This window comes from Ochotona curzoniae, unplaced genomic scaffold (assembly GCF_017591425.1).
Source record: "Ochotona curzoniae isolate NIBS_2020 unplaced genomic scaffold, NIBS_Ocur_1.0 scaffold_1852, whole genome shotgun sequence".
NCBI classification, from domain to species: domain Eukaryota; kingdom Metazoa; phylum Chordata; class Mammalia; order Lagomorpha; family Ochotonidae; genus Ochotona; species Ochotona curzoniae.
The window spans coordinates 43,002,084-43,027,996 of NW_024467087.1; the positions used below are offsets into that span (position 1 = coordinate 43,002,084).

General features: G+C 36.0%; 1 protein-coding gene across 5 annotated transcripts in view; it reads right to left on the bottom strand.

Annotated features, from left to right (window-relative positions):
- Positions 1 to 5,051: 5,051 nt before the first annotated feature.
- The window catches only part of PCDH11X (protocadherin 11 X-linked), a 606,423-nt gene continuing 585,561 nt past the window's right edge, over positions 5,052 to 25,913 (bottom strand). For 3 of the 5 annotated variants that reach the window (XM_040999471.1, XM_040999470.1, XM_040999467.1), the window contains one exon: positions 5,052 to 5,853. In XM_040999471.1, coding sequence (XP_040855405.1) covers positions 5,171 to 5,853 — 683 coding nt within the window. In that variant the 3' untranslated portion in view covers positions 5,052 to 5,170. The remainder of the gene's footprint in view (positions 5,854 to 25,913) is intronic. The other 2 variants (XM_040999466.1, XM_040999468.1) reach the window with 2 other exon arrangements.

Genomic DNA, 25,913 nt, shown 5'->3' on the forward strand with positions numbered 1-25,913 from the left:
TTTAATGATGAAATCAAAGAATAAAATCCATCTTTAGCTCATTGAAAGAAATAAAGAATTTGTGGTACATTTGCTCCATGGAATACTACTCAACCACTTAAATAATGAAATCCTATCATTTGCAAAAAAGTATGTTTGCTACTGGAGACTATTATACTCAATGAAATAAGTCAATCCCATGCCCAGAGCTCTGGCCTAGCAGCTAAAGTCCTAGATCTGAACACGCCACGATCCCATATGGACACTGGTTCTAATCCTGGCTGCTCTACTTCCCATCCAGCTCCCTGCTTGTGACCTGGGAAAGCAGTTGAGGATGTCCCAATGCCTTGGGACCCTGCACCCATATGGGAGACCTGAAAGAAATTCCTGGCTCCTGGCTTCAGATCGACTCAGCACCGGTCATTAAGGTCATTTGGGGAGTTAATCATTGGACAGAAAATTTTGCTCTCTGTCTCTCCTCCTCTCTGTATATCTGACCTTGCAGTAAAATAAATGAATCTTTTAAAAAATAAGTCGATCCCAAAATGACAAACATCATATGTTTTCTTTGATATGGAACAGCATTAATATAAATCAAATAGACACATAGGTGAACAAGCATGTGTGTGTGTGTGTGTGTGTGTGTACACATTCTCATAGATGAGCTATATAATGGAGGTTAACATACCTGGATCTGAGGACATCTTACACTATGCATTTCTACTCCTGAATAAAGGGGGGACTACCAGTAAAATTGTTTAATGTACCTCAATGATATGATGCTGAGTTTTCCGCCTTTGTCTATACTTACAATACTATGGTGCACATGGGTAGCAGAATATTGAACATGTAACTATTGCTAGAGGACCATACTGTTGTCATAATATTGGGGAGAATAATGGTAGGCAAAGGTGGGAAGGAAGAGGAAAGGGGGGGAGGGAGGAATCCATACCCATGAACTGTATCATGGAAAATAATTTTTAAAAAATTTCTAAACATGCATCTTTATTTCTCATAGTTATTTTATTAATACTCATTAATATGAAAACATGCAATACAGAAGCTGAAGTAGAACAATTAATACACAATTGCCACTGGACTACATACTGCCATCCCGGGCCAAACACTAGCCAACCCTCTCAATTCCAAAGCACGGGTAGTACTCTTTGGAATGCTATTCACTTTCAGATGCTGTATGATGTCACAGAGGAGGAGTCTTCCCCAAATACAAACATAAATACATATTTCATAAAATTCCAAATAGTTAAAGTAGGGATAGCATAAATTTCACGCATTTTATTCCTAAAAGTATCACATATAATCACTAAACAATTGCCTTCATTTTTTTTTTAATTTCATTTGTGCACACACATATTTATGAGCAGCCTTTTCTTTACTAATCTTGCTGTTATCAACTTGCACTACTTTTAAAAAATAATATTTATGGAAAGCACATCACGGTTAGTATAAGAAAGCTACTGTTGTGACCAAATTTTTTTAAGGCCTCTGCATAAGATTGTTCCAGTGTGATAGTTGGCACATGATATAAATAGGTTCCTGTCCAAGTACAGTTCAGCTTCTCTTGCTCCCATGTCATCCAGCCCAATTGGGCCAGTTCGAAATGGCAAAAAAAAAACAAAAAAAAAAATGCCTAAAGTTTGTGACAAATGATTAATGATACTTATAAATTTGATTTGCAAAACATACTGTCTTCAAAAGATAGATGAGAACCATAATGGAAAATATAAATCAGGTGAATGCAAATAAGAAAAAGCCCAAATAAGTAGATGTTGTATAAATGTATATAGGAAATTAATGTGCATTCAGAGTCAATATAAACAATAAATGTGCATATGAGTCATACTCAATTTCTGAGAACTGAGGAAATTTCACACGTGAAGTGATTACACTTTAAGTACTGCACATTTTGTAATTTTTGTCAGTCCAATTTTTCCCATTTTAATGCATGTGTGTGACAAATATTAGTTTGGGAAGGCAGAGGCTCTTCATAACTGTCACCGTTACACAATAACACTACTTATTTAACAATCATTTTTTTTTCTAACCAAATTTACACAGTTAAAAATAAAATGTTTAACTAAATGAGACTATACAAGTTGTACTCTAAATTTATTACAATGTTGGTATCATGTGTGAAATCTACTTTTTAATATACTGACACAGTATTAGTTAAAAATTGAAGATAAAGTTCAAGAAAAGAACATGTATGTACTTAGCATATAAGATACACATGTTTGGGTATATACTTACAAATGTGTGGTAATATCATCGCCCCCAAATTAATCACAATATATTGAATATGGTCACAAAATAGAATAAGCAATATGGCTGAACATACAATTTTCATATATATGATTTAATTTGAAATTCTAATTTCATATCAAATCAAATTTTTAAGGGAAATAGTTTGCAGTTCGAAGATTATCTTTTGTACATCAGAAGAGCCACCTGTGAGATTTATCGACCTATAGCTCTGTTCATCCAGTGAAAGACAGAATTTGTAATGTGATGAGGAAGACCTCATCAGACGTAAAGCCCTGGGAGTTACAGGTTTCCAGAGCCAGACCTAGTGGAAGCTTACAAAGAGAATGCACAGGGGAGAAAAACTGGGCTCACACCCCTTGCCTCTTTGGCTACATATAGCTTGCTCCCATTCAATGCCTCTCTGGTAACAAGCCAGAGAAGGGTGCCCAGTCATTTCAAAATCTAACACAATCTAAGTCCGATTATAAAAATCAGAGTTAGAAAGGGCAATAAAAGCATATTTGTTCATTCCTATATGTCTAGGAAAGGTATGAAAACTTCACAAATTTTTAAACAAAAGGATTTGAGAGCCTCCCTAGTAACTGAACATACACTCCATCAGAAAAAAAAAAAAGTCTCAAATTTAACTTTGGATTTGATTTTGGTTTCCAGTACCATAAATAACAATCATTTGTATTCCTGATAGATCATTCAGCATTCTTTCAGCTTCTCTTATTTATCTCCTTTTAAATGTATGTGTCTGTAGATGATAATGCTAAGGAAAGGAAAAATGGGGAAACAATAGCATTTTTAAGAATGTCTCACATAACTGTTGCAAGTTTTCTTTTATCTGAGTGAAAACACATTCTAAAATCTACTGGAAGCACTGATTTTGTCATTCTGGGTTTTTTTTTTTTTAAATCTTCCCCAGGTTTAAAATGTTTGTCAGCAATAACAAGAGCAACAATAACAGCAATACACATACATGACATTATTGCAGTAAATTTTCAGACATCATTAGTCCTTCAGGATTCACATGCACCTGGGAAACCAATATGCTCCAAATCCCTTGGAATGTTAACAAACACAAAAGAAAACCAAATATCAATTAATTGGACATTTCACTAGTTAATCTTTCGTAGTTAAAAGTCAGGAAGTTATTCTATACACCAAATCAAATATGAGTTAAAAAGCGTCACAATGGGAACGATATATATTTTAAAACACTACTCAGTCAGCCAGGCACATTAAGAGAGGCTTTCTCAACATTCATTGGAAACCTTCATCAATGAAATTATACATTTACCACAATTTATATTACAACATTTACACATGGTTTAATCATAAATTACGGATCTCAAGTTACACATTACAAAGTCTACAGCTAATTTACTCAACAAGAAATATTCACTTCCCCCCCCCCCCACAAAACATCAATTGTTTCTTGGTTTAGTGTGATACTGAAACAAGACAGTGTCTTGATTTTGTTATAGAGAAAAATTAAGTTGGAGGTGTTTCTGTAAAGTCATGAAATGTGCACCTAGAAAATAATGGCCAGTTACGAGGATGAAAGCAGAAAATAAAGAACAGGCAACAGAAGGAAACCAATGTTTCCATGAATACTTCTGTATTCTTTTCTTAGTAGTATTTATCTTGTTTCATATGTGAGATTTTGTTGTTTTGTGTGTGTTCGTGTGTGTGTGTGCTCCTGGAGTATTTCTTATTCACCCCAGGAAGCAGTCGTGAGCCTTATTTCTCCCTCTGCACATCTCTTTGAAATTCTACTCATTTGTACTTTTGATGTAGATTGATAATCACATCGCTTAAAAAGTTCCTTCCTAACTCGCATCTTGTTATCAGTGGTTTTCATCAGTTGAGCTAGAATGGTAAAATTCCCTTAGTCTTATAGGTTTAGTGTATGGTTTTATTTACATTTATACTTCTTTGTTGAATTGACGGAACATCTTTCTGATCTTCTCTAGAAAATAGCAGTTTACAGTCATAGCTGTAAATGGATCAGGCACTGAAAGCATCCGCCTTCCTTGTGATTTTTATGTACAGACTCAAGGTAAAGAGCCAATTACAGATGGAATATAGGCTTAAAATGACAGATACAATATTATTTCTGCTGTACTTCATACTAAACTACAAAGATAAGTCTTTAAAAAAAAAAGGAAAGAGGCCCTCTTATAGCAAATCTTTGCTTAATTTGGGCACAAATATTGCACTTTAGTGTCTCGAACTCTACTAAAGAGTAGAGAAATAGGTTTAGATCTAGATCTGTACAGTTTACTTATATTTACCAAAATGCATGTACAAATTATATCAACAATATATCCTTAAAATAAAGGTAGAAAACACATAAAAAACAGGAACAGACACAAGAAATAGATATTTACAGTCCATACTATACATTTCTGAAGGTAGATATACTAACACCAAAAACCTGGAGACAAAGAAGAAAACAAAATCAAACAAAAGACTAACAAACATACTGCAGTATGTATACCTTCTAATGTTATCTGAACAAAAGTTTAGATAAATTAAAGGTAAACTTGGAAAATCTATTTTTTAAAAAATTTCCAGTTGCTACATACTGTGTCCACAAAAAACAGAATGGAAAAATCAGTAATATTGCACGTGGTGTTAATTTAAAAAAAAGTACAGCAGAAATAGTATTCACTATATAATAACTCTGCCATGATAAGCCTTTCTGTACAGAAGGGTAGGAATTTTTAAGTTTCTTTTAAACTACACAATCTGAATTAAATTGTAAACTTACTTTTAACTTTTGACTAAGGGTCTAGCTGTAGATTTATTCTGGTATCTGCTTTATTTACAAAGTTATTTACAAAGCTATCAATTTGGATTATTTATTCAAATTGGATCGTGAACTTGGATTATATACACCCTGTCTAGTTTACATTTATAATGGATGCTCTTCCATGACCGGGGAATCACCCCTAGAGGGTCTGGCTTGTTGACCTGGAGTGAAGGTTGTCAAGGGAATGACCTTGATTGAATCATCACTGTGATGGATTCTATCGGACATGGTGTAAAACTGAGCTCTTGTACTACCTTGACCGCTCTGATCAAGAGCACGCAGTCCATCAGTTGCCGCCCCCTGCACCCAGCCCTGCTGCATAGCTATTGGTGCTTGGGCCTGGCTGCGATGCAAGGTAGCAGCGTGTGGCAGAGGAGGGCTGCGGCGGACCCCAACAGCTTGTGCCAGGGGAGGGCTATAGCGCAGGGCTGAACCCTGTGCCGGTGGTGAACTGTGACAAAATGCAGTGGTCTGTGCTAGAGGAGGACTGTGGTGGAGAGCAGATGCCTGCACTGGTGGAGGGCTGTGGCACAGTGCGATAACCTGGGTCGTTGGAGGACTATGGCAGAGAGCGATGGTCTGTGTCACCGGAGGACTGCGGCGACGAAGAGTGGACTGTGTCAGGGGTGGGCTGCGGCAGAGTGCAGAGGCCTGTCCCTGTGATGGACTGGAATGCGTCAGAGAAGCTGGCATCCAGCAGGCATCAGAGTGGCCCAAGATGAGACATTCGTGGGTACAGTTGTCAGAGGCCTCTTCCACAGTTGGCTGAACAGTTATTTCTGCAGCTGTAAGGAAACAGAAGAAGAACGAATATTTATATTTAAGTGGTAATATATTTCATATTGCTGCAGGAAAAGTTAGTTTCTCTATAAATATACCACATTTGTAGTATTTTTCAGAGTTGATACTGATTTGTCAAAAATAATTCATAGAGTAATAAAAACAGCAGGGTGAAGAAAATCTCACTTTCCTATTTAGGATCATCTGGCCTAATTACCCCCCAATACAGACATTTTTAATTTGTTTTGTGACTATAAATACCAAGATCAAGCCATGTTGTAGCATAGCAAATAAACCCACTGCCTGTCGTGCCAGCATCCAGGGGTGCCTATTGGAGTCCCAGTTGCTCCATTTTTGATCAAGGTCCCTGCTGATGGCCTGGCAAAGCAGCAGAGGATGGCTCAAGTCTTGAGACCCTCCACCGGGTAGGAGACCCAGGAGAAGCTCCTGTGTCCTGGCTTCAGACTGGCCCAGCTCTAGCCACTCTGGCTATTTGGAGAACGAATCTGCAAATGAAAGATCTCCCTCCAACTCTGCCTCTCTGTAACTCTGCTTTTCAAATAAACACATTCTTAAAAATGCAATGATGTATATATATAATCAATTGAAGTATGGCTTCTAACAGAGAAGAAAGATATAAAACAAAACAAATGAAAAAGCAAATCTCAGGAACATTTGAGAAACAAGATAATTATAGTTAACCAAATATTTCTCTAAGAATTAATGCTATTACAGTTTAGTGACTGTAAGATGTGCCTGTTAGTTTCTACAATGATTTGTTGCTATATTCTTATTTTCTGAAATTATAAATCAAATACTACCAAAATAATAAATGTACATAGCCATAGTATTTATTTGTAAAGTATCATGCCTTATAAAACCCCTTTGTAAGCTTTCCCTAAAGTCTTCAAATGTCAGTAGATAATATGTATTATACCAATATTAGATAAACAGATAGATAGATAGATAGATAGATAGATAATATCATATCATATAAAGCCTAGCAAAAGAAAGATGAGTCACTACATCAGTGTAACAACTGACTTGAGAGCAAGGAATGCCATCAGGTACAAAGCAGACATTGTATAACAATAAAAGGCCAATTCTGTAAGAAGACAACATAGCTTCAAGACAAAAGAAGCAAACTTAGCCACAGATGAAAGAAGAAATGTACATCTTCAAAATTGGAGATGATATTCCTCAAATAGAAAACCAGTAAGAGCTTAGAAGACATGAACAATACTATCAGTCAATTAGAATGAAAGTGATATTTATCAGTCCTCTCTTGGAAAGTTAGAACTTCAAAGTGACAGAACATCTATGCATAGGTAATAGCTGATGTCATCATGCAAGGTGAGTGACTGAGCGTACTCCATTTAAGATCAGAAAACGGTAACTTGGACCACTCTCACTCTCCTATTAATATTGTATTATAAAGTCTAGGAAGTTAAAGAAAGCAAAAAGAAGAAATCAAAGGCATGCAGACTGGAAAGAAAGTTGCATCTCATCAGAGCTGTACTTTGGTATAAAATCTAACAAAATGTGTGTACTATCCATATGATGAAAGTAAAACATTGATGAATCCAAATTGAGTATTTGATCAATGAAGAGCTATACCTAATTCACAGCTTGGAAGATTTACTGTTGCTTAGATGCCATTATTCCCTAAATCAATCTGTAGATTGAACAAAATCTCAACCAAAATCCCTTACGCTTTCTTTTGTTTTCATAGGTGTCAACAAGCTGTTCTGCAATTTAAATGGAAAATCATTTGAATAGCTCAAGATTTCTAAAAACAAACAGACAAACAAACAAACAGTTGGATAAGTTTACACATTTAATACAAAATAACCTTGGAGTTGGCATTGTGGTGCAGGGGATTAAGCCATTGTCTGCAAGCCTGACATTCAAAGTGGGTTTGAGTACCGGATACTGCATTTTCAATTCAGCTCTATGCTAGTATGCCAGGGAAAGGAGAAGATGGCTCAGTTGCTTGGGCCCATGCACCAACATGGATACAGACATAGTTCCTGGGTCCTGGCTTCAGCTTGGACCAGCCCCAGTCATTGCACGTTGTAATCATTTGGGTGGTAAACCCATGCAGGGAAAATCTCTCTCTCTCTCTCTCTCTCTCTCTCTCTCTCTCTTTCTCTCTCTCTCAATTTGACTTTCAGAAAATTAAAAACAAAATCAAATCTTTATATAATAGAGTATCCTTCAATACAACACTGTAAATTTATTCCTGTAATAGAGGCACATGAATATACTCAAGGAATTTGTTTTTTACTAAGATGTGAATTATAATGGAGAAATTATAGACTATTCAGCAACAACTAGTCATGGATCAATCTAAAAGTATAAAGCCATAAATTTTCATAATTAAAAATAAACTTTAACAAAATCTTTGCAACTTTGGCTTAGACAATGTTTTTAGCTACAATATCAAAAGCACATCTATAAAAAGTACACACATACATTAGCCTTTTCCAAAACTAAAAGAAAAATCTACTTGGCAAAAGGCATTGTAAAGAATGAAAAAAAAAGCCACAGGAAAGTGAAAATATCCACAAATCATTCTTCTAACATTTGGATTTGGATACATAAAGGACTCAAAAACTCAACAATAAGAAAGCAAAGAATGCAAGAGATTTGGAGAAATATTTAACGCTTCACTAAGGAGAGCATAAACATCATAACTTACACATACAAAAAAGCTCAAGAGTGGGCCTTGACAAAGAGGTCAAATGTGAATTGGGACACGAGCATCCTATGTCAGAGCCCCTGGATCTGAGTCCCAGCTCTGCTCTCTATTTCAGCATTGTGCTAATTTGCATTCTGGCAGATGGCTCAAGTTCCCAGCACTAACCTTACCAACATGGATGATGTTCCCGATTCCTTGCTTTAGCCTGGCCCAGCCCCAGTTGTTGAAGACATTTAAGGAGTGAGCCAAGAAATGGGATGTCTCTCAAGATCTGTCTATTTTCAGCTAAAACAAATTTTGTAAATAGAAACTCTCTACTACCAGACATTAAGGAAATGCAAATAAAAAACACAAAGACAAAACTATATATTTTGTCTAATGATTAAAAGAAAAAAAAAACTGCCAAATATCAGCTTCTGGCACTTATTTGGAGTAATTGGAAGCTTCAAAGATTGCTCGTAGTGATGTGGCAGGGATTTGGGTAAAAGTTTTTCCAGTATCTGATAATGCAAAAATACACTTTCAATATTTTTGTAAGCCAATGAAGTGTCATATCAACAAATACATTTATAGACTCGAACACCTTTTTTTGTAAACAAATCTTTTTAAAACTGCAAAAACCTTGGCTGTCTTTCAGCTGCTTAAAAGTAAAAACTGTTTCATGCTCATAAAATGAATTACCACTCAATATAAAGGGATACAACTTCATAAAACTTATTTTTATGGGAGAGCCATGTAAGTATGTTTTAAAACTTTCTTTTAAAAATATTATATACTTACTAAAGAAGCTGAGAGAGAGAGAAATGTATTTGGAGAGATTTTTTTTTTTCCATCTGCTAGCATACTCTGCAAAACCCTTGCCAGAGCAGCACAAGGCCAGGCTAAAACTGTGATGAGGGGACGGAGGATCTGAGTGGCAAGGATCACCAGGATCGTCCAATGCATCACTGCTGCCTCTATGGGTTTACATTACCGCAAAAGTGGTCATAGAAGCACATCCAGGACTTGGATCCTGGCACTTTGATGTGAAGCAGTGGTAGTGACTTAACCACAAGGCCAAAGTCCATGTCTTAATTTATATTGAAATTTGGTATGTCCACAGAGTTTTTTGAAGTGCTCTCAACATTTATATTAGTGATGATATATACAAATGGATTTCAAGCTGATTTTAAGTAAAAGAAGTCAGAATATATAGACTATCATGCATATTATGGGAATGGTAAAATTATAGGGATGATAAACAGATTAATGACTGTATGGGCTCAGAAGTGGAGAAATGGCTGGTTAGTAGGGGCAGTAGAAGGGAATTTTCAGGGTGATGAAGCAGCTCTCTGTCTTGATGATTTTGGTCCATGATTTTGCCCAAACTGAGTGAACTGTACAACCCGATTGTATGCATTGTTAATATAAAAAGTAGCAATACGGGCCTGGCGTGGTAGCCTAGTGATTAAAGTCCTCGCTATTCAATCACCTGGATCTCTATAGGTGCCGGTTCATATCCTGACGAAACTGGTTCCCATCCAGCTCCCTGCTTGTGGCCTGGGAAAGCAGTCAAGAATGGCCCAAAGCCTTGGGACCCTGCACCCGCGTGGGAGACCCAGAAGAAGCCCCTGGCTCCTGGGTTAGTATTGGTGCAGTTCCTGCCATTGAGGCCACTTGGAGAGTGAATCATTGGATGGAAGATCTTCTTCTCTGTCTCTACTCCTTTCTGTATATCTGCCTTTCCAATAAAAATAAATAATTTTTTTAAAGCAGCAATACACGATTTGTAAATCATCTTTAACCTCTTACATTCAGTTCAAAATTTGCTGCCAAAAAAAAAAAAAAGCCAAAGCTTTCTAACCATATTAGACGGTGCTCAATGGAAATATTGTATTTTTTTTTTGTGGACTCATTGTTCTGGAATATTCTCAATGCAGAATCATTTTGAAAATTGTGGGTAGAAATACTAAAAATATATGTATCAGCTTGTTTATTTGTAAAAGTTACAAAACATTATAATTTAAAAATTTTATGACGTATTCAGCCTCATACTTATTATACCATTATAAGGTTGAAAAAGGATGGGGTGATTTTTCTTTGTGCACATGATGATGTTGAGACAGCAGCACATCAAAAGTATGAATTTGCTTTTTCATATAAACTGTCTTTTCAGGTCTGCATATTGCCTTAATTTTCATCATAACTCATAATGAATTATATTTGCCTAATTATATTTATTTCAGGAAATAAATTCAACTAACAGTTTGACAAGAAAGAAGTTTTGAAATGATCGATATAACTTTCAACTTTAGACTTCAAGGGGAAGATCTTCTTTCTCTGAGCATGTGTGTTAGGTGAGTGTTAACAGCAATTATTATTATTTTTTGGATATGTGCAGATACTTTTATTAAAACCATGTGGTCCATATAGACTCATTGTTCAGGTGGTTCCTAAATTGATGAGCAGAACACTCATGCATGCAAGTTATAGGAAACATGTTTATGCTTACAAAGGGACAATAGAAGCCCAGGATTCATTGTGATCCAATTCATTTTCTTGCATATAGCTTTAAAATCAAAAATAGAGGCTCAAGTTAACATACATTCTCAACAGGATATGCAGTCCAGTTACTGTCATCATTGCATTGTGTTTAAAACCAAAGAGCAAGATGTTAAAGAACTGATTCTAATAAAAATGTATTTCTCCATTAGCTAGTCATTTATTTTTCTTGACTTAATACATAAAGAAACACGCAGCTATATCAGACTGAAAAACTCTATAATTGTTGTACACTCATGTTTGAGAAGTGGTAAGGAAAACGGAATTTTTATGTGATTTGAATAATGTAAAAGCAAGGGTGGAGATATACAGACACATATAATTCTGCTTTAAAAACAAAATTTAATTTTCTACTAATCAGAGAGATAACTGATCTGTTAGACTTTTATGACAAAACAATCTACCATAATATTAACACTGAACCACATGCCGTTTCATGATAAAGAAATTGACAAGGTTATTTTCAATAGAAGAGCATGTAATTTACAGCCATTCTGTTTTAAACAACTGCATTGTATGTTGTTCATTCTTTAAAACCCACCCATCTAAATCAAAGAACTTAAAAGGTTTTACTGTATTTGCAGTGTGCAACCATCACCACAATCAACTTCAGAGTACACTCATAACCTCAGAAATACTTTATCCATTTGCAGTCAGTCCATTTCCGCCCAAACTACAAAGTCCTCAGCAATCATTAATAAACCTTCTATCTCTATTTATTCTGAACTTGAAATATAAATAGACTTATTTATGTAGTGGCTTTGATGAACTTTTCTGTTATGTTGAACACCATGATTTCAAGTTCTATCCATGTTACAGTATTTCTCAATATTTAATTTTTTATTATCTAAGATATTTCTTTGGATATCTATATACTGTATTTTGTTAGTTTATAGATTCTTGGGTTATTTATATTTTTGTCTGTCATTAATAATGCCACTAATAACATTTTTGTAAATGTTTTTTACTACATCAAATTGACCATTTCAGAAATGTTTAACTTTGCTAGAGTTAAAACTTTTTTTCCAGTTTGATTTAAACTATTTTACACAACCAAGAGATATGCATGGGCAAGACACCATTCCAACCAGGGTGGGGGGCGATCAATGGCCCATAACAGTGGGAAGACTTCATCACGAAAAAAAAAAAAAGAGATATGCACAAAGATACTAATTTCCCCCACACGCTTGCTAATATCGGCAACAGAAAAATATAAAGATTCAATTCCCCCAAATACTTGCTAAAATTTTTTTTTAATTATTGCCATAATAGTAAGAATTGGCGTCTCATTGTACTGTTTACAGAATAATAAAGTTTTTATTTGCTAAAGAAACAGTTTATTTATTTATGAAACAAATGTTTTTGTGATTGTTTATCTTATTTGCAAATAGTTCTTCTAGTCACTTCATTTGTCAATTTTTTATCTGTAAAAGTGAAAAAATGTCCCATATTTCACAATATGGATTATGAAGCATATTCATTCTTCCTACTCTAGCCTCGCTCCTGCCCTCATTTGTCACCCATCATCCTCCTTCCTTATTTCTTTTCTTTCTTCTGAGTTTTCCCAATGGCGTACTTTCATTTTACTTCACAATCACATGCTCAGTTCTCCTTTAGGAAACACTAACAACACATAGCATGTAGAAACTAAACAAACAAAACCTAAGAAACTAAAAACCCAAATTAAAAACAAAACCACTATTCTTCAGGAGAATAGACATAGGTGGTAAACAATAATCAAATCCTACCATAGTAAACTTGATCATATAGATGATATGTTTGTACTATGTCTATTATCACAGACCTGGGAATATGCATGATATTTGTGTTTGTGGACTAGCTTATTTCACTAAGAATAACGGTTTCCAATTGCATCCATTTTGTTGCAATACAAGATTTCATTCTCTTTCTTACGACAGGATAATTGTATTCCATAGTATATACCTACCACATTTTTTAAAAGATTTATTTATTTTATTACAAGGATATACAGAGAGGAGGAGAGATAGAGGGGAAGATCTTCCACCCGATGACTCACTCCCCAAGTGAGCGCAACGGCCAGTGCTGCGCCGATCCGGAGCCAGGAGCCAGGAACCGCTTCCAGGTCTCCCATGTGGGTGCAGAATCCCAAAGCATTGGGCTGTCCTCGACTGCTTTCCCAGGCCATAAGCAGGGAGCTGGATGGGGAGTGGAGCAGCCAGGATTAGAGCCGGCGCCCATATGGGATCCTGGTGCGTTCAAGGCGAGGACTTTAGCCACTAGGCCATGCTGCTGGACCCCACAATTTCTTTATGACGGCCGTCTTGGATTGATTTTGCATCCTAGCTATTGTGAACTGAACTAGAGTAAACATGGGGATACAGATGACTTTCATATGCTGACTTCATTTTGTTTGGATATATTTCCAGGAGTGGAATGGCTGGGGCATATGTTCTATCTAGTTTTAGATTTTGGAGGAATTTCCATACTGACTTCCCTAATGATGGTATTAGCTTAACTTCTCACCAACTGAGAATTAGGTTGCCTTTTCCCACAGATATTTGCCAGCATTAATTCTGTCCTGGTGTCTTTATGTTAGCCATTATAATTGGGGTGAAATGAAACCTGATTGTGATTTTTATTTGCATTTTCCTGATGGCTAGTGAACGGCAGCATTTTTTCATGTTTCTCAGTCATTTGAATGTCATTTTTTGAAAAATACCTGTTCATGTCATTTGCTCACTTCTTAAACATTTATGTTTCTCGATGTTTTTATATAACCTGCATATTAATCCTTTATCATTTGCACAATTTGAAAATATTTGCTTTCCCACTTTGTTGACAATTTTCAATGAAATGCAGAAGCTTCTTTGCGTGGTGTAATGTGATTTGTTTATTTTTGCTTTTATTGTGCTTCTGGTACATTTTCCAAGAGATCTTTGCATATATACATGTCTTGTACAGTGTTTCTGTTTCTTTTTTTTTTTAATCTAGTAATTTGATGTTTTCAAACCAGAGATTTTGTTCCTTGATCCATCCAGAGTTGCTTTTTCTGTAAGATGTAAGGATTTTGTTTCACATTTCTGTACGTATAGATCAAACTTTTCCAGCAACATTTGTTTTCTCCCCGGTTTTATTTCGGTTCACTTGTCAAAAATTAGTTGTTTTTTGATGTGTTGGTTCATTTCTTGGATTTCTACTCTGTTTCATTGATATTTATGTCTGCTTTGTTTGCCAGTACTGGGCTGCTTTGATTATAATTGCCTTGTAGTACATCCTCAAGGATGGTATTGTCATATCTTCAGCTTTGTTTCCATTGTTCAACAATGCTATAGTTTTTTTGGGTTGCTTGTGTGTGTGTTTTTTTTTTTTTCTGCTTGTGTTTTCATATAATTTTTAGCTTTGTTTTTTCTAGATCTGAGAATATCATAGGTACTTTGAGATAAACTGGATCTGCACATTGCTTCTGATAGTATGAACATTTTGATGATATTAATCCCACCAATCCATAAGTATGTAAGTTTTTACCCCATGTTTTAATGCTTTCTTAATTATGTATTTATGCATTGACTAATTTATTTATTTTAATTATTATTTTATAATGCAGTTCCATAAGCTCTGAAATTTCTTCTCCCCCTCCCCATGTCTCTTCTCCTCCCTGATCCAATCTCCCTCATATTATTATAGTAGAATAGTCCTTCATAAAATGTTTTCTTCTGTTTTTTTTTCTGTAATGCTTAAGATTTTTCTTATAAAGATCCTCTGCATGTTTAGTCAAATTTACCCCAAGGTATTTAAAATTTCTGCAATTGTTTTGGATGAGATCGGTCTTACAAGTTCTTTCTCAGCCATGGGATTATTTATGTGTACAAAGGCCATTGGTTTTGGTATGTTAAGTTTATATCCTGAAACCTTATCAAGCTCCCTTAAGAGTTTCAAAGTCTCTTAACAATGTCTTTTGATTCCCTCTATATAGAGAATTATGTCATCTGCAAACAGCTATGCTTGACGTCCTCCTTTCCAATTTGTATACTGTTTATTTCTATTTCCTGTTTAATGGCTCTGGATAAAACTTCCAGGACTATGTTAAAGAGCAGTATTGAGAGTGGGCATCTTTGTCTTGATTCTAGTCTTAGCGAAAGTGCTTCAAATTTTTCTCCATTCAGTAGGATACCAACTGTTTCCTCATACAATGGTTTGAATACATAGAGAAATGGTCCTTCTCTACACAATTTGCTTGAGGTTTTTGTCATGAAAGGGTATATTAACAAAGGTTTTCTCTGCATCTATTGAGATAGACATTTAGCCTTTATTCAATTTTTAATTTTTTTTATTTTTAGGTTGTCCAACATAGACAAAAATTAATCTGAGTTTTCTGATTATTTCTCTTGATTCTTGAAATATGTTATTGATTCACTGTAGTCAGGTGTGTGTTTTGATTATTGTGCTTTGTAACTTCAGGGTTTGCATTTGGTAATTTCATAACTTTTTGTTTTTTTAGTGATATTCTAAATTTGATGGCATATTGTCATTCTACTTATTTAAACATAGTTTTTTTTAGATAGTGGAACATAAATATGCATGTTTCTCTTCACTGCTTTACATTTTTCATATATGACTCAAGTTTTCTGTCTCATTGTATATATCACAGTAAAAACTAATCATATTGGAAAAAACATTACAGCAACTGTGGCAATTAACAATGCTTCCCACTCTGGGACTGGACTTGGCTTTTCTTTGCTTATTTGTTCTGTTCATTGCCTGGATGATTTTAGTCAAATGGCTTCCTTGAATCATGAAAAGTCACTGATAACATCCATCAGAGTTCGGTCTTGGACACTGTCTCAGTTGTATCATCTACTACAGTTGGCATCATGTCCATTCAGTTTGGCTCCACTAACTGTTGGCTGACTGCTTAATTTTTTTGGCAATATCCTGGGCATAAATTGCTCATAAACATGAGTTAAATAAATTTAGACTCCTTTTCAATGATGTTTTTTGGGGCAACGTTTTGATGGCTTGTTACTTTTTCTGTGTCTTATTACACAGTTCTTTCTGCTAAACTTCCAACAGCTCTACAGTTTTCTTTGTTTTCTTCTCTCATGAAGCTACTATACTCTTAATACTTACTTATACTTACTCTTTTAAAATTATACTTACTTATACTTACTCTTTTAAAATTATTTAATTTTAAAAATTATTTTCCATGGTACAGTTATGTAAATGTAGGGATTCATCCCTCCCCCTTTCCTAATGCCCTGCTATTTTCCCCATATTAACACAATAGAGTAGGTCTTTAGTAATAGTTAATAGCTTAACTTCCTGCTATTTTAAACAGATCTTGCATTGTAGATATAGACAAAGATAAAAAAAAATCTAGTTTCATGCTGCCAAGATATATTTAACTGTTTCATTGGGAGTCTTTCTTTTATTCAAAAGAGGAGATGAACACTGCAGTATATCTTCACTTGCTGTTTTGCTAGTTTCTATAATACAGTTTATCTGTTGAAGTTATATTTATGTGTTTGATTACTTACACATCTGTTTGTTTTGTAATTTGCATGAAGGCTGTCATAGAAAACATGTGATATCTGTCCTTCTGGGAATGGCTGATTTCATTAAGAATAATAGTTTCCAGTTGGGATGATTTTGTTATAAATGATAGGATTTCAAGTTTTTCAATGGCTGAGTAGTATTCCGTAGCATAGATATATTGTAGTTTCTCTGTCCATTCCTCTTTTAACAGTTCTCTGTGTTGTTTCCATGTCTTTCTTATTGTGGATTATGCTGCTATAAATATAGGGCTGTGAGTCACTTTCTTATATGCAAATTATATTTCATTTGGATATATATATACCCAGGAGTGTGATATCATTGTTATTATGGAAAAGGCAAACCAAAATCAAACTGAGGTGCCACCTGATTCCAGTGATAATGGCCTGCATAAAGAAATCAACCAATAAAAACTGCTGTTGTACCTTAGGGCTTGACACGATAGTGTAATGGTTAAGGTCCTAGCCTTGAATGCGCTGGAATCCCATATGGTTACCTGTTCTAATCCTGACAGCTCCACTTCCCATCCAGCTCCCTGCTTGTGGCCTGGGAAAGCAATTGAGGATGGCCCAATGCTTTGGGACCCTGCACCCATGTGGGATACCCAGAAGAAGTTCCTGGGGCCCGGCGCGGTGGCGCAGTGGTTAAGGTCCTCGCCTTGCATGCCCCAGTATCCCATATGGGCGCCGGTTCTAATCCCGGCAGCCCCGCTTCCCTTCCAGCTCCCTGCCTGTGGCCCGGGAAAGCAGTGGAGGACGGCCCAGAGCCTTGGGACACTGCATCCGCGTGGGAGACCCAGGAGAGGCTCCTGGCTTCGGATTGGCATAGCATCGGCCATTGCGCTCACTTGGAGAGTGAATCATCGGACGGAAGATCTTCCTCTCTGTCTCTCCTCTGTGTATATCCGCCTTTCCAATAAAAAATAATAAAAATAAATCTTAAAAAAAAAAAAAGAAGTTCCTGGATCTTGGCTTTGGATCGGCATAGCATCGGCTGTTGCAGTCACTTGGGGAGTGAACCATCTAACAGAAGAGCTTCCTCTCTGTCTCTCCTCCTCTCTGTACATCCTCCTTTCCAATAAAATAAATTTTTAAAAAATCTTAAAAAGAAAAAAAACTGGTACCTTAATCTGCTATTGGTGGGAGTGTGAACTAATAAAGCCACTACAGAAATCAGTACCGAGAATGTTTAGACAATTGAGAATTGATCTATCATAAAACCCAACTATTGCACTCCTCTTTATTTTTTTTTTACCAGCAAATATTCATTGGTTTTGGAAATCTTATTAGCTTAAATTTGTCCATACTGTCTTACAAATAAAATCCCTGCTACTTGGGGAAAGTTTTGGAGCCCTCTTTTTACACATCTTTCCTCATCTGGGGGGCAGGGGGGGAAACATCAATGTGCCCCTGCATGGAAACTAAGAGTGGCGACATCAGCTTGCTTCAGTTAGATTTAAAGAGAGTTGCGCAAGTTGAAGTACCTTCAGTTATTCCTAGTTTTTCCAGCTCATTATGAGCTTCACAACACAGGGCTAAGTTGAAGCATGGACAAGAACCCTAGTCTGCAGCAGACCTTCCATAAAATCTAGTGCTGACAATCCTGCCTCCTACCTTGGGAAAAGAGTTTAGCCATAGATTATGAGCTGGAGAAAGCATTCCAGCGGATTATGGGAGATCCACCCTGGATCTCTGCCTGCTTAGCCTATGTGAGAGATCATAGGTGCATGGCACACCATGTCCCCGGGAGCACACCCTGACAATGGTCTTGGCTCCCCAAGTCTCCAACATGGACTAATCACTGGCTATACATGTTAGAGTGGTGAGCTACTTCTCAGTTTCTCTTCCCTGGTCTTGGATGAGCTGTGTTGGGACTTCTTGGTAAGCAACTCTGAGAAGTCAAATGCAACCCACAACCTACCTGCCAGCCACACGTGGTGAATGTGACCTGATTCCTACTTGCCAGCCTATGTGTTGTATGTGACCTGTGACTTGATTGCAGGGTCGAGAGAGAGAGACATGCCTTCTAGACAATTAAAGTGTCATTGTTGCGTGGGAGGACTGTTGGGAGATGCCCTTCCGCCTGCCCCTTTCCTAGTCTGTTGTAAGTTTGTACTGCATTTCAAAAAACAGACATGTTGGGTCATACTGTCTCAGGTGGCTCTTATGACTGCAAAACACAGTCGTCTCACCCCCTCGGTGGTTTTAGGGCCTGTTGGCAGGAAAACCTCCAAGATCAAATGATTATTATCAACATGTAGCTTCTGTCACGTTGTACTTCAGGAAGGGCATGGATTATATTTCCAATGCTACACGTTCTCACTATTTTTGTAGAGCATTACAATGAATAAATGTTTCTGCACTTGCTATTTGCTTCTAGGACAATTTTCAGCAACTTTAAATTGCTTTTAAAGTAATTTTCACCCATCATGACTATTTCACTGGGGAGAAGATGCATGTAACTACTTATGTAATCATCTATAGACAGTATCTTTCCTATCCACTCTTTTTCTATTGCAGTAAAATACATAAAGCTAACATTTACAATTTCACCATCTTTAGGTGTATAGTTTTATTTATACAAGTACTTTCCTATTGTGGTGCATCATCATTACCACTCATTTCCAGAACTTTACAATCTTACCCAACAGACACTATGTATCCATTCAACAATGACATCACCCTCCCTGTAACTCCTGGCAACTACCATTATACTGTCTTATGAATTTGACAAATATAAGAACCTCTCATAAGACTTCAAAACAGAGCTATAATTATCCTCATAACAGCTTTATTTATAATACCTAAATGATGGAAGCCACCTAAGAGTCGAGCAATAGAATGAATACGTATAAGTTTCTTTCTGTGCAATGAACTATCCTGAGTTCAAAAGCAAGGAATATTTGACACATACTACAACATGACTCATAATAAAAATTTCGACATATCCACATAGCCATCTTGTTATTTTTACTACTCTAATTGGTGCAAACCATTCACCTTTTGAATTCAATTGTTACCTCTGTTTATTTAAGCACTGGCATCATCAAGTTATCTCAGTAATCAATAATGTCTCCCTAGATACTCTTAGCTCTAATTAACAATATAAAGCCCACTGTGATGTAAACTTATACTAGCAGTCTACAAAATGTTTTGTTGTCTAACTTGTTCTTGGATGTTTATGTTCTGACTGTCATATTGTCTTTTATTTGATATTATCCATCGTTTTTAAAATTTTTTCCTGTCTTATATATTACCTTATGTCTTTTGCATTGCTTTTTGATCTCATCCCACTATTTGGCTGATTCTGGCTGTCTGTTTTCTTGAGTCAGACTATGCTACGTGTGGAGGTGGTGTTGCCTTTTGTAGGGGTTTTTCTCCAGAGGGTTAGAAATGAACCATCTACTCCCTCGTTGACCTCCACTATCTATATTTGAAGAATTCTTATGCAGTTGTTTTATCTTGTCATAAAATCATCTTGCCAATGCCTGAGCGAACATGAAGACTGCAAATGTTTTGGAAGCAGTGTGAGAGAATGAGCTGTGGTGTCCATTCATGAGAAGGCTCGCAACAAGTTCTGTTGTCATTACAGGACCTCATTCTTATTCTCCTTTTGAGGGTTACTAAGTAAATTTCATTATATTATATTATATTATATTATATTATATTATATTATATTATATTATATTCATTATACAGAACATGATAATAATTTTAAGCAATGTTAGGAATAAACTCTTCAAATATTAGTTTGGTCTGGTTTTAAATAATTGTGGCTACTTGCTTTTTTTCTTTATTGAGATATCACTTAAATGCCATGAAACTCATACAGATAAAGTATATGAAATTTACATAAAATTTGGTGGATTTTGGCAGCTGCATTTAGGACACAAAGAGTCATTATTCTAAAAAGCATTTTGTTTTTTGTTTTTCGCTCTTTCACTTAACCATTGCTTCACCACCTTTGACACTTTCAATATGTTGACTTTTCTAGAATTTCATGTGATGAATCAAATGGTATGTCGACTTTCATGAAACTTAAGGAATACATTTGACACTCATCTATATTTTGTGTATTACTATTGTGACCCTTTCTATTGTTGAGTAACAGCCTACTCTATGGATATATCTATGGATGGATTATCTATTCACATGTTAATGAACATTAGAGAACTGTGGATAATACATGTATACAAGTGTTCTCTTGGATAAATGTGTAAAACAGTATTATTGACGGATAAGTTTAACTACTTGATACTGACATCCTGACTTTTACAGTTCCTGTGCCACTTTGCATTCTAGCCAGTAATGTTTGAGAATTGCTACTGTACTACATCATCACCTTGGTGGTTTTGACTTGAACTATGTCAGTTGGAATGTAGTGTGCTATATATGAGATCTTAATTTCAATTCTTCAATGAGGTGTGATACTGAAAACATTGACAGACACTTACTGAACTTTCTTGTTAATGAAAGCATTTTCCTTAAAGATAGTCTCAAATTTAAAAATTAAAAATTGTGGGATAGTAATACAAAGATTTTCCTGTACTCATCACGCCATTTAGCATATTAGCAGCTAAAATATTTTTATGTTTTATTAATATACTTTTTAAATATTTTGGTTACAAGTGCTTTTCAGATGTTTATTATGAAAATAGCCTTACTTAGGGCTGGCACAGTGCAGTAGTGGGCTAATCCTCTGCCTGCAGGGATAACATCCCACATAGGCACTGGTTTGTGTCCAAACTTTTCCACTTCTGATCTAGCACCCTGCTAATTTGTCTGGCAAAGCAGCAGAAGATGGTTCAAGTCCTTTGGCCTCTGCATGCACATGGAAGGTAAGAAGTTACTGCATCCTGACTTTGGATGTGCTCCTCAGGATCCTTTTTGGTTATTTAGGGAGTGAACCAGTAGACAGAAGCAACCTCTCTTTTTCTCTCTCCTACGCTATATAAATCTGCCTTTCAGATAAGAACAAATCAATTTTTGAAAAAGGAAATGTTTTCTCTTTTGCTTCCCAAAAATATCTTGAATGTGCAAAGAAATTAGTTCAAATGTTAATAGCTACAGCAACAACTTGAAAATGTGGTAAATTAAGTAGCAATTTCATGATTAATTCATATAGTTTACATGAATTTGAAGATCTGATTAAATGGAGAATCAGTTGACATATAATTTTTTTAGGTAATGGGATATTACTTCACATAATATCCTTTCAAAACATGTGGTGAGGGCCCGGCATTGTGGCCTAGCAGCTAAAGTCCTCACATTGAAAGTGCTGGGATTCCATATGGGCGCTGGTTCTAATCCCAGCTGCTCCACTTCCCATCCAGCTCCCTGCTTGTGGCCCGGGAAAGCAGTTGAGGACGGCCCAAAGCTTTGGAACCCTGCACCCACGTGGGAGACCCGGAAGAGGTTCCTGGTTCCCGACTTTGGATCGGCACAGCACTGGCCGTTGCGCTCACTTGGGGAGTGAATCATCAGGTGGAAGATCTTCCTCTCTGTATCTTCTCCTCTTCACCTTGATAATTTGAAACTTTTTTTCAATTCACCATTTAACTTCAATTGATTCATATTCAGCAAAAACAATATAAATATTACTTAAATACAATCTGTCGATTCAGTTTTGAAATTTTAATAATAAATAAGCAGACTGTGTGATTATTTTTCTAAGGACATTTTTTTTAAAAGATTCATTTATTCTAATGGGAAGTTACATATACATAGAAGAGGAGAGACAAGAAGATCTTCTGTTATCTGATTCATTCTCCATATGGCTGCAAAGGCCACAGCTGAGCCAAGCTGAAACAAGGAGCCAGGAGCCTCCTCTGGTCTCTCACTTGGGTGCAGGGTCCCAAGGCTTTGGGCTGTCCTCAACTGCTTTTCCAGGCCACAAGCAGGGAGCTGGATGGGATGTGGGGTAGCAGGGACACAAGCTGGTGCTCATACAGGATCCCAGCTTGGGCAAGCGAAGGACGTTAGCCACTAGGCTACTGCACTGGGCAAAAGGACTCTCTTTTTAAATAACTAGTATTTATGTATTTAAGACTCATGATTTAAAAAAAATCTGCTCAGTAGCAAGAAGATAAAGTCATTTTCACAGAACTACTAAATGCAATACTTAGACTGATGATGTGAGGATTGTTCACAACTAAATTTATGTCTACAGCTGGTTAAAAAATCACATCTTTAGCTAAATGTACTTAGTCTCAGTGACTCAATATCTAGGTAAAATATTTGTTTCAGTTCAAAGAAATCGTATCAAATTTCATTATTGTATAATGAAATATATAAAAATGCTCCAATACTGATCAGCCAATTTTAACATTATAAAGATTTCCACATGAATGAATGCTGCTAAATATTCTCTTACACATGCTTTTTTTAGTGGACTACACAGTATTCTTTAATGTGATCGACACATTTTAATTAACATAATGAGCTACATCCCAAAGAGAAGTATGAGATTAGGGCAGATTAACTTGGTTAAAATTCAAAAGAGTTTGCATTATGAATTAGTGGAGTTCAAAGGAATTAAACTATAAACAGTCTACATTGAACGCTTCTGAAACTCATGAATAGCATGTGACACTGAAGAAATTTTGTATTCTTGCTAGGAAATATATTATACTCACACAAAACCAAAACACCCTGTGGGTATCACTGTAGTTCTCTAAAAAAGCCATGATTCTGTAGTGCAGTTGATCATTGTGTCAGGTTGAAAGGAAATTTCAACTGAAGTTATGATTTAAATCTTGGCCAAACATTCTGCCAACATGAATGCAAATTGAGTATACTGGGAAAAGGGAACATACAGCCAGGCAATAAAAATAGTAGACACAAAGAATATATTGCTGAGAAGACTGCCCCAATATCTCTCCTTGGAAACCATTTATAAGTGAACGGTTACCATCTGCACTTGGTGAGAAGGAGTGAGAAAAATGACAGTAGATTGAATTATATATTTAGCACAATGAGATGAAAATCACTGTCAGAATATAATTCATCTGTTTTGGCTCAGAGAAAAAAATGTGTCCTTATGATGTTGAATTCATTTGGACAAACCCTTTTCCTTCACTCTAAAAGCTTATACTTACTAGAACTTTAAATTATTTTTGTGAATTATTTATTAACTCATATTTCTATAATGGGCTAATATAAAATATGTGTTTCAAGAAATAGAGAAGCAAATATCAATATTTCAAAATTCAGATATCAAGTTCATAGATCTTATTAAACGTGTTTCAGTGATGCCACCAATCATAATTTGACATCAATTTGGTAAAAAATATATATATATTTTATAGATATTTCCCTTAGTGTTACCCCCCCCAAAATAATTCTATTTTCATTATATGGATAGTTCTAGTTAAATTGTTTCTTTTAACGTATCTTAGATTGGGATAGTGATTCCACATGATAGAGGCCTGATACATATCCTTTGATTAATGTTCTAAGTTGGACTCCCATGAGATTAAGAGATTGTTGCACATTTGCTTTTGATCTCCCTTTCTCTAGCTTCTTCCATTACGTTCCAAGTGCATCACTGAAAAATTCCCTTATATTTTAGGAGAACATTTGATTGTACCTGGTATACTAATTTCCCCCAAATTTAACTGTACTTCAGAGTTTACAGTTCTCTCTTCCCAAGCCCAAGACAAAACTATATGACCCATTCTAATGATTTTATCGGAATTTGGTTTAATGTGGTTCAAATATATTCCAGAGGTATTTGAAACGTTCAACACTCATTTTAGGTTACAGCTTTGAGACTTCTAAAGCACCACTAATACAGTGAGAATAATTTGTGCAAGCTGATAAGTTCAAGTTGCTCATGTAATCAAATTAACCAAAGGAGACAAATAATACATTGGAAAATCACATCACAAGATGAGTGATCCTATTTTCCTCTAACATTTCTCCAATATTTCCTAGGATTTGCAGGGCACAAATTAAGGTGAGATGATCATCACCAATATCATATTCTGGAAACCAAATAGGTATGCAAGCATCAGGCTGCTCCCATCCTCATTTTTGTTTGTTTGTTTGTTTGCTTTTTGTAATTTATTTTATTCTGTGATGATACAGTCCTATAGGCTCTGGGATTTCCACTCCCCCTGCTCACCAAATCCTCATCTCTCCAACCACTAATTTCCCCTAAATCAATTCAATAGCATGGTCTTTCAAAAACAGTCCTAAGTCAATCATTTATTTATTTAAGTGTATCTTGGCATTGTATGTATGGACAATGGTATAGAGACCAGCATCCCATTGTCTGGATATATTTAACAGTGTCATTGGGAGTTCGTTATTGATTTGTAAGTAAAAATGCTTACTGCATTGTAACTTCATATCTGCATGTGATAGTCTACATCACATAGTTACTATACACTCTCTTAAATGAAAAGTCATAAAACAATAGGAAGAAAAGTGGAAAATTAACAACAAAATGAAAGTAAATATGCTACTGAATGACCAATGGGTCACTGAAGAAATGCAAAAGAAGGGGCCTGGCACAGTAACCTAGTGGCTAACGTCCTCTCCAATAAAGCACTAGGATTCCATATGGGCACCATTTGGTGTTCTGGCTGTTTCACTTCTTTCCAACTTCCAGCTCCCTGCCTGTGGCCTGAGAAAGCAAGTGAAGATGACCCAAAGCCTTGGGATCCTACACCCATGTGGAAGACCCATAAGATGCTCCTGGTTCCTGGCTTCAAATCAGCTCAGCTCTGGCTATTGAAAGCATTTACGGAGTGAATCAGCACACAGAACACCTTCTGTGTTTCCTGCTCTCTGTATTTTGGCATTTCCGATAAAAATTAAAAATCTTTTAAACAGAAAAAAAAATGAAAACAAAAAGGCAAAACTTTCTTGAAGCATATGATGCTTGTTACGTGTGACCTGTAAGTCAGTGAGGAAATTAATAAGAAAAAAAAAAAAAACTTTGGGCGATGAATTAAAATATAAACAAAAAATAACAAATGCAGCAAAATCAATGTCGAAAGGTCTATTGATCTTGTATTTGCATGAAGGCTGCCTTATATCAGAGAGAAATTATGATATTTGTCCATTTGGGATTGTGGTTTTTCACTGAGCATAATGCTCTCTTGTTGGTATCATTTGGTTGCAAATGGTAGAATTTCACTCCATTTCATGGTTGAATAGTATCCCATTGAGTAGATGGAATCCAGCATTAGTTCTTGTGCTCACCAACAGGGACCCAATTCTGACAGAGGAGTTTCCCAAGCTCTTCTGTCAGGCCAGCTTGCAATTGCAAATCTCTCTCCTTTTT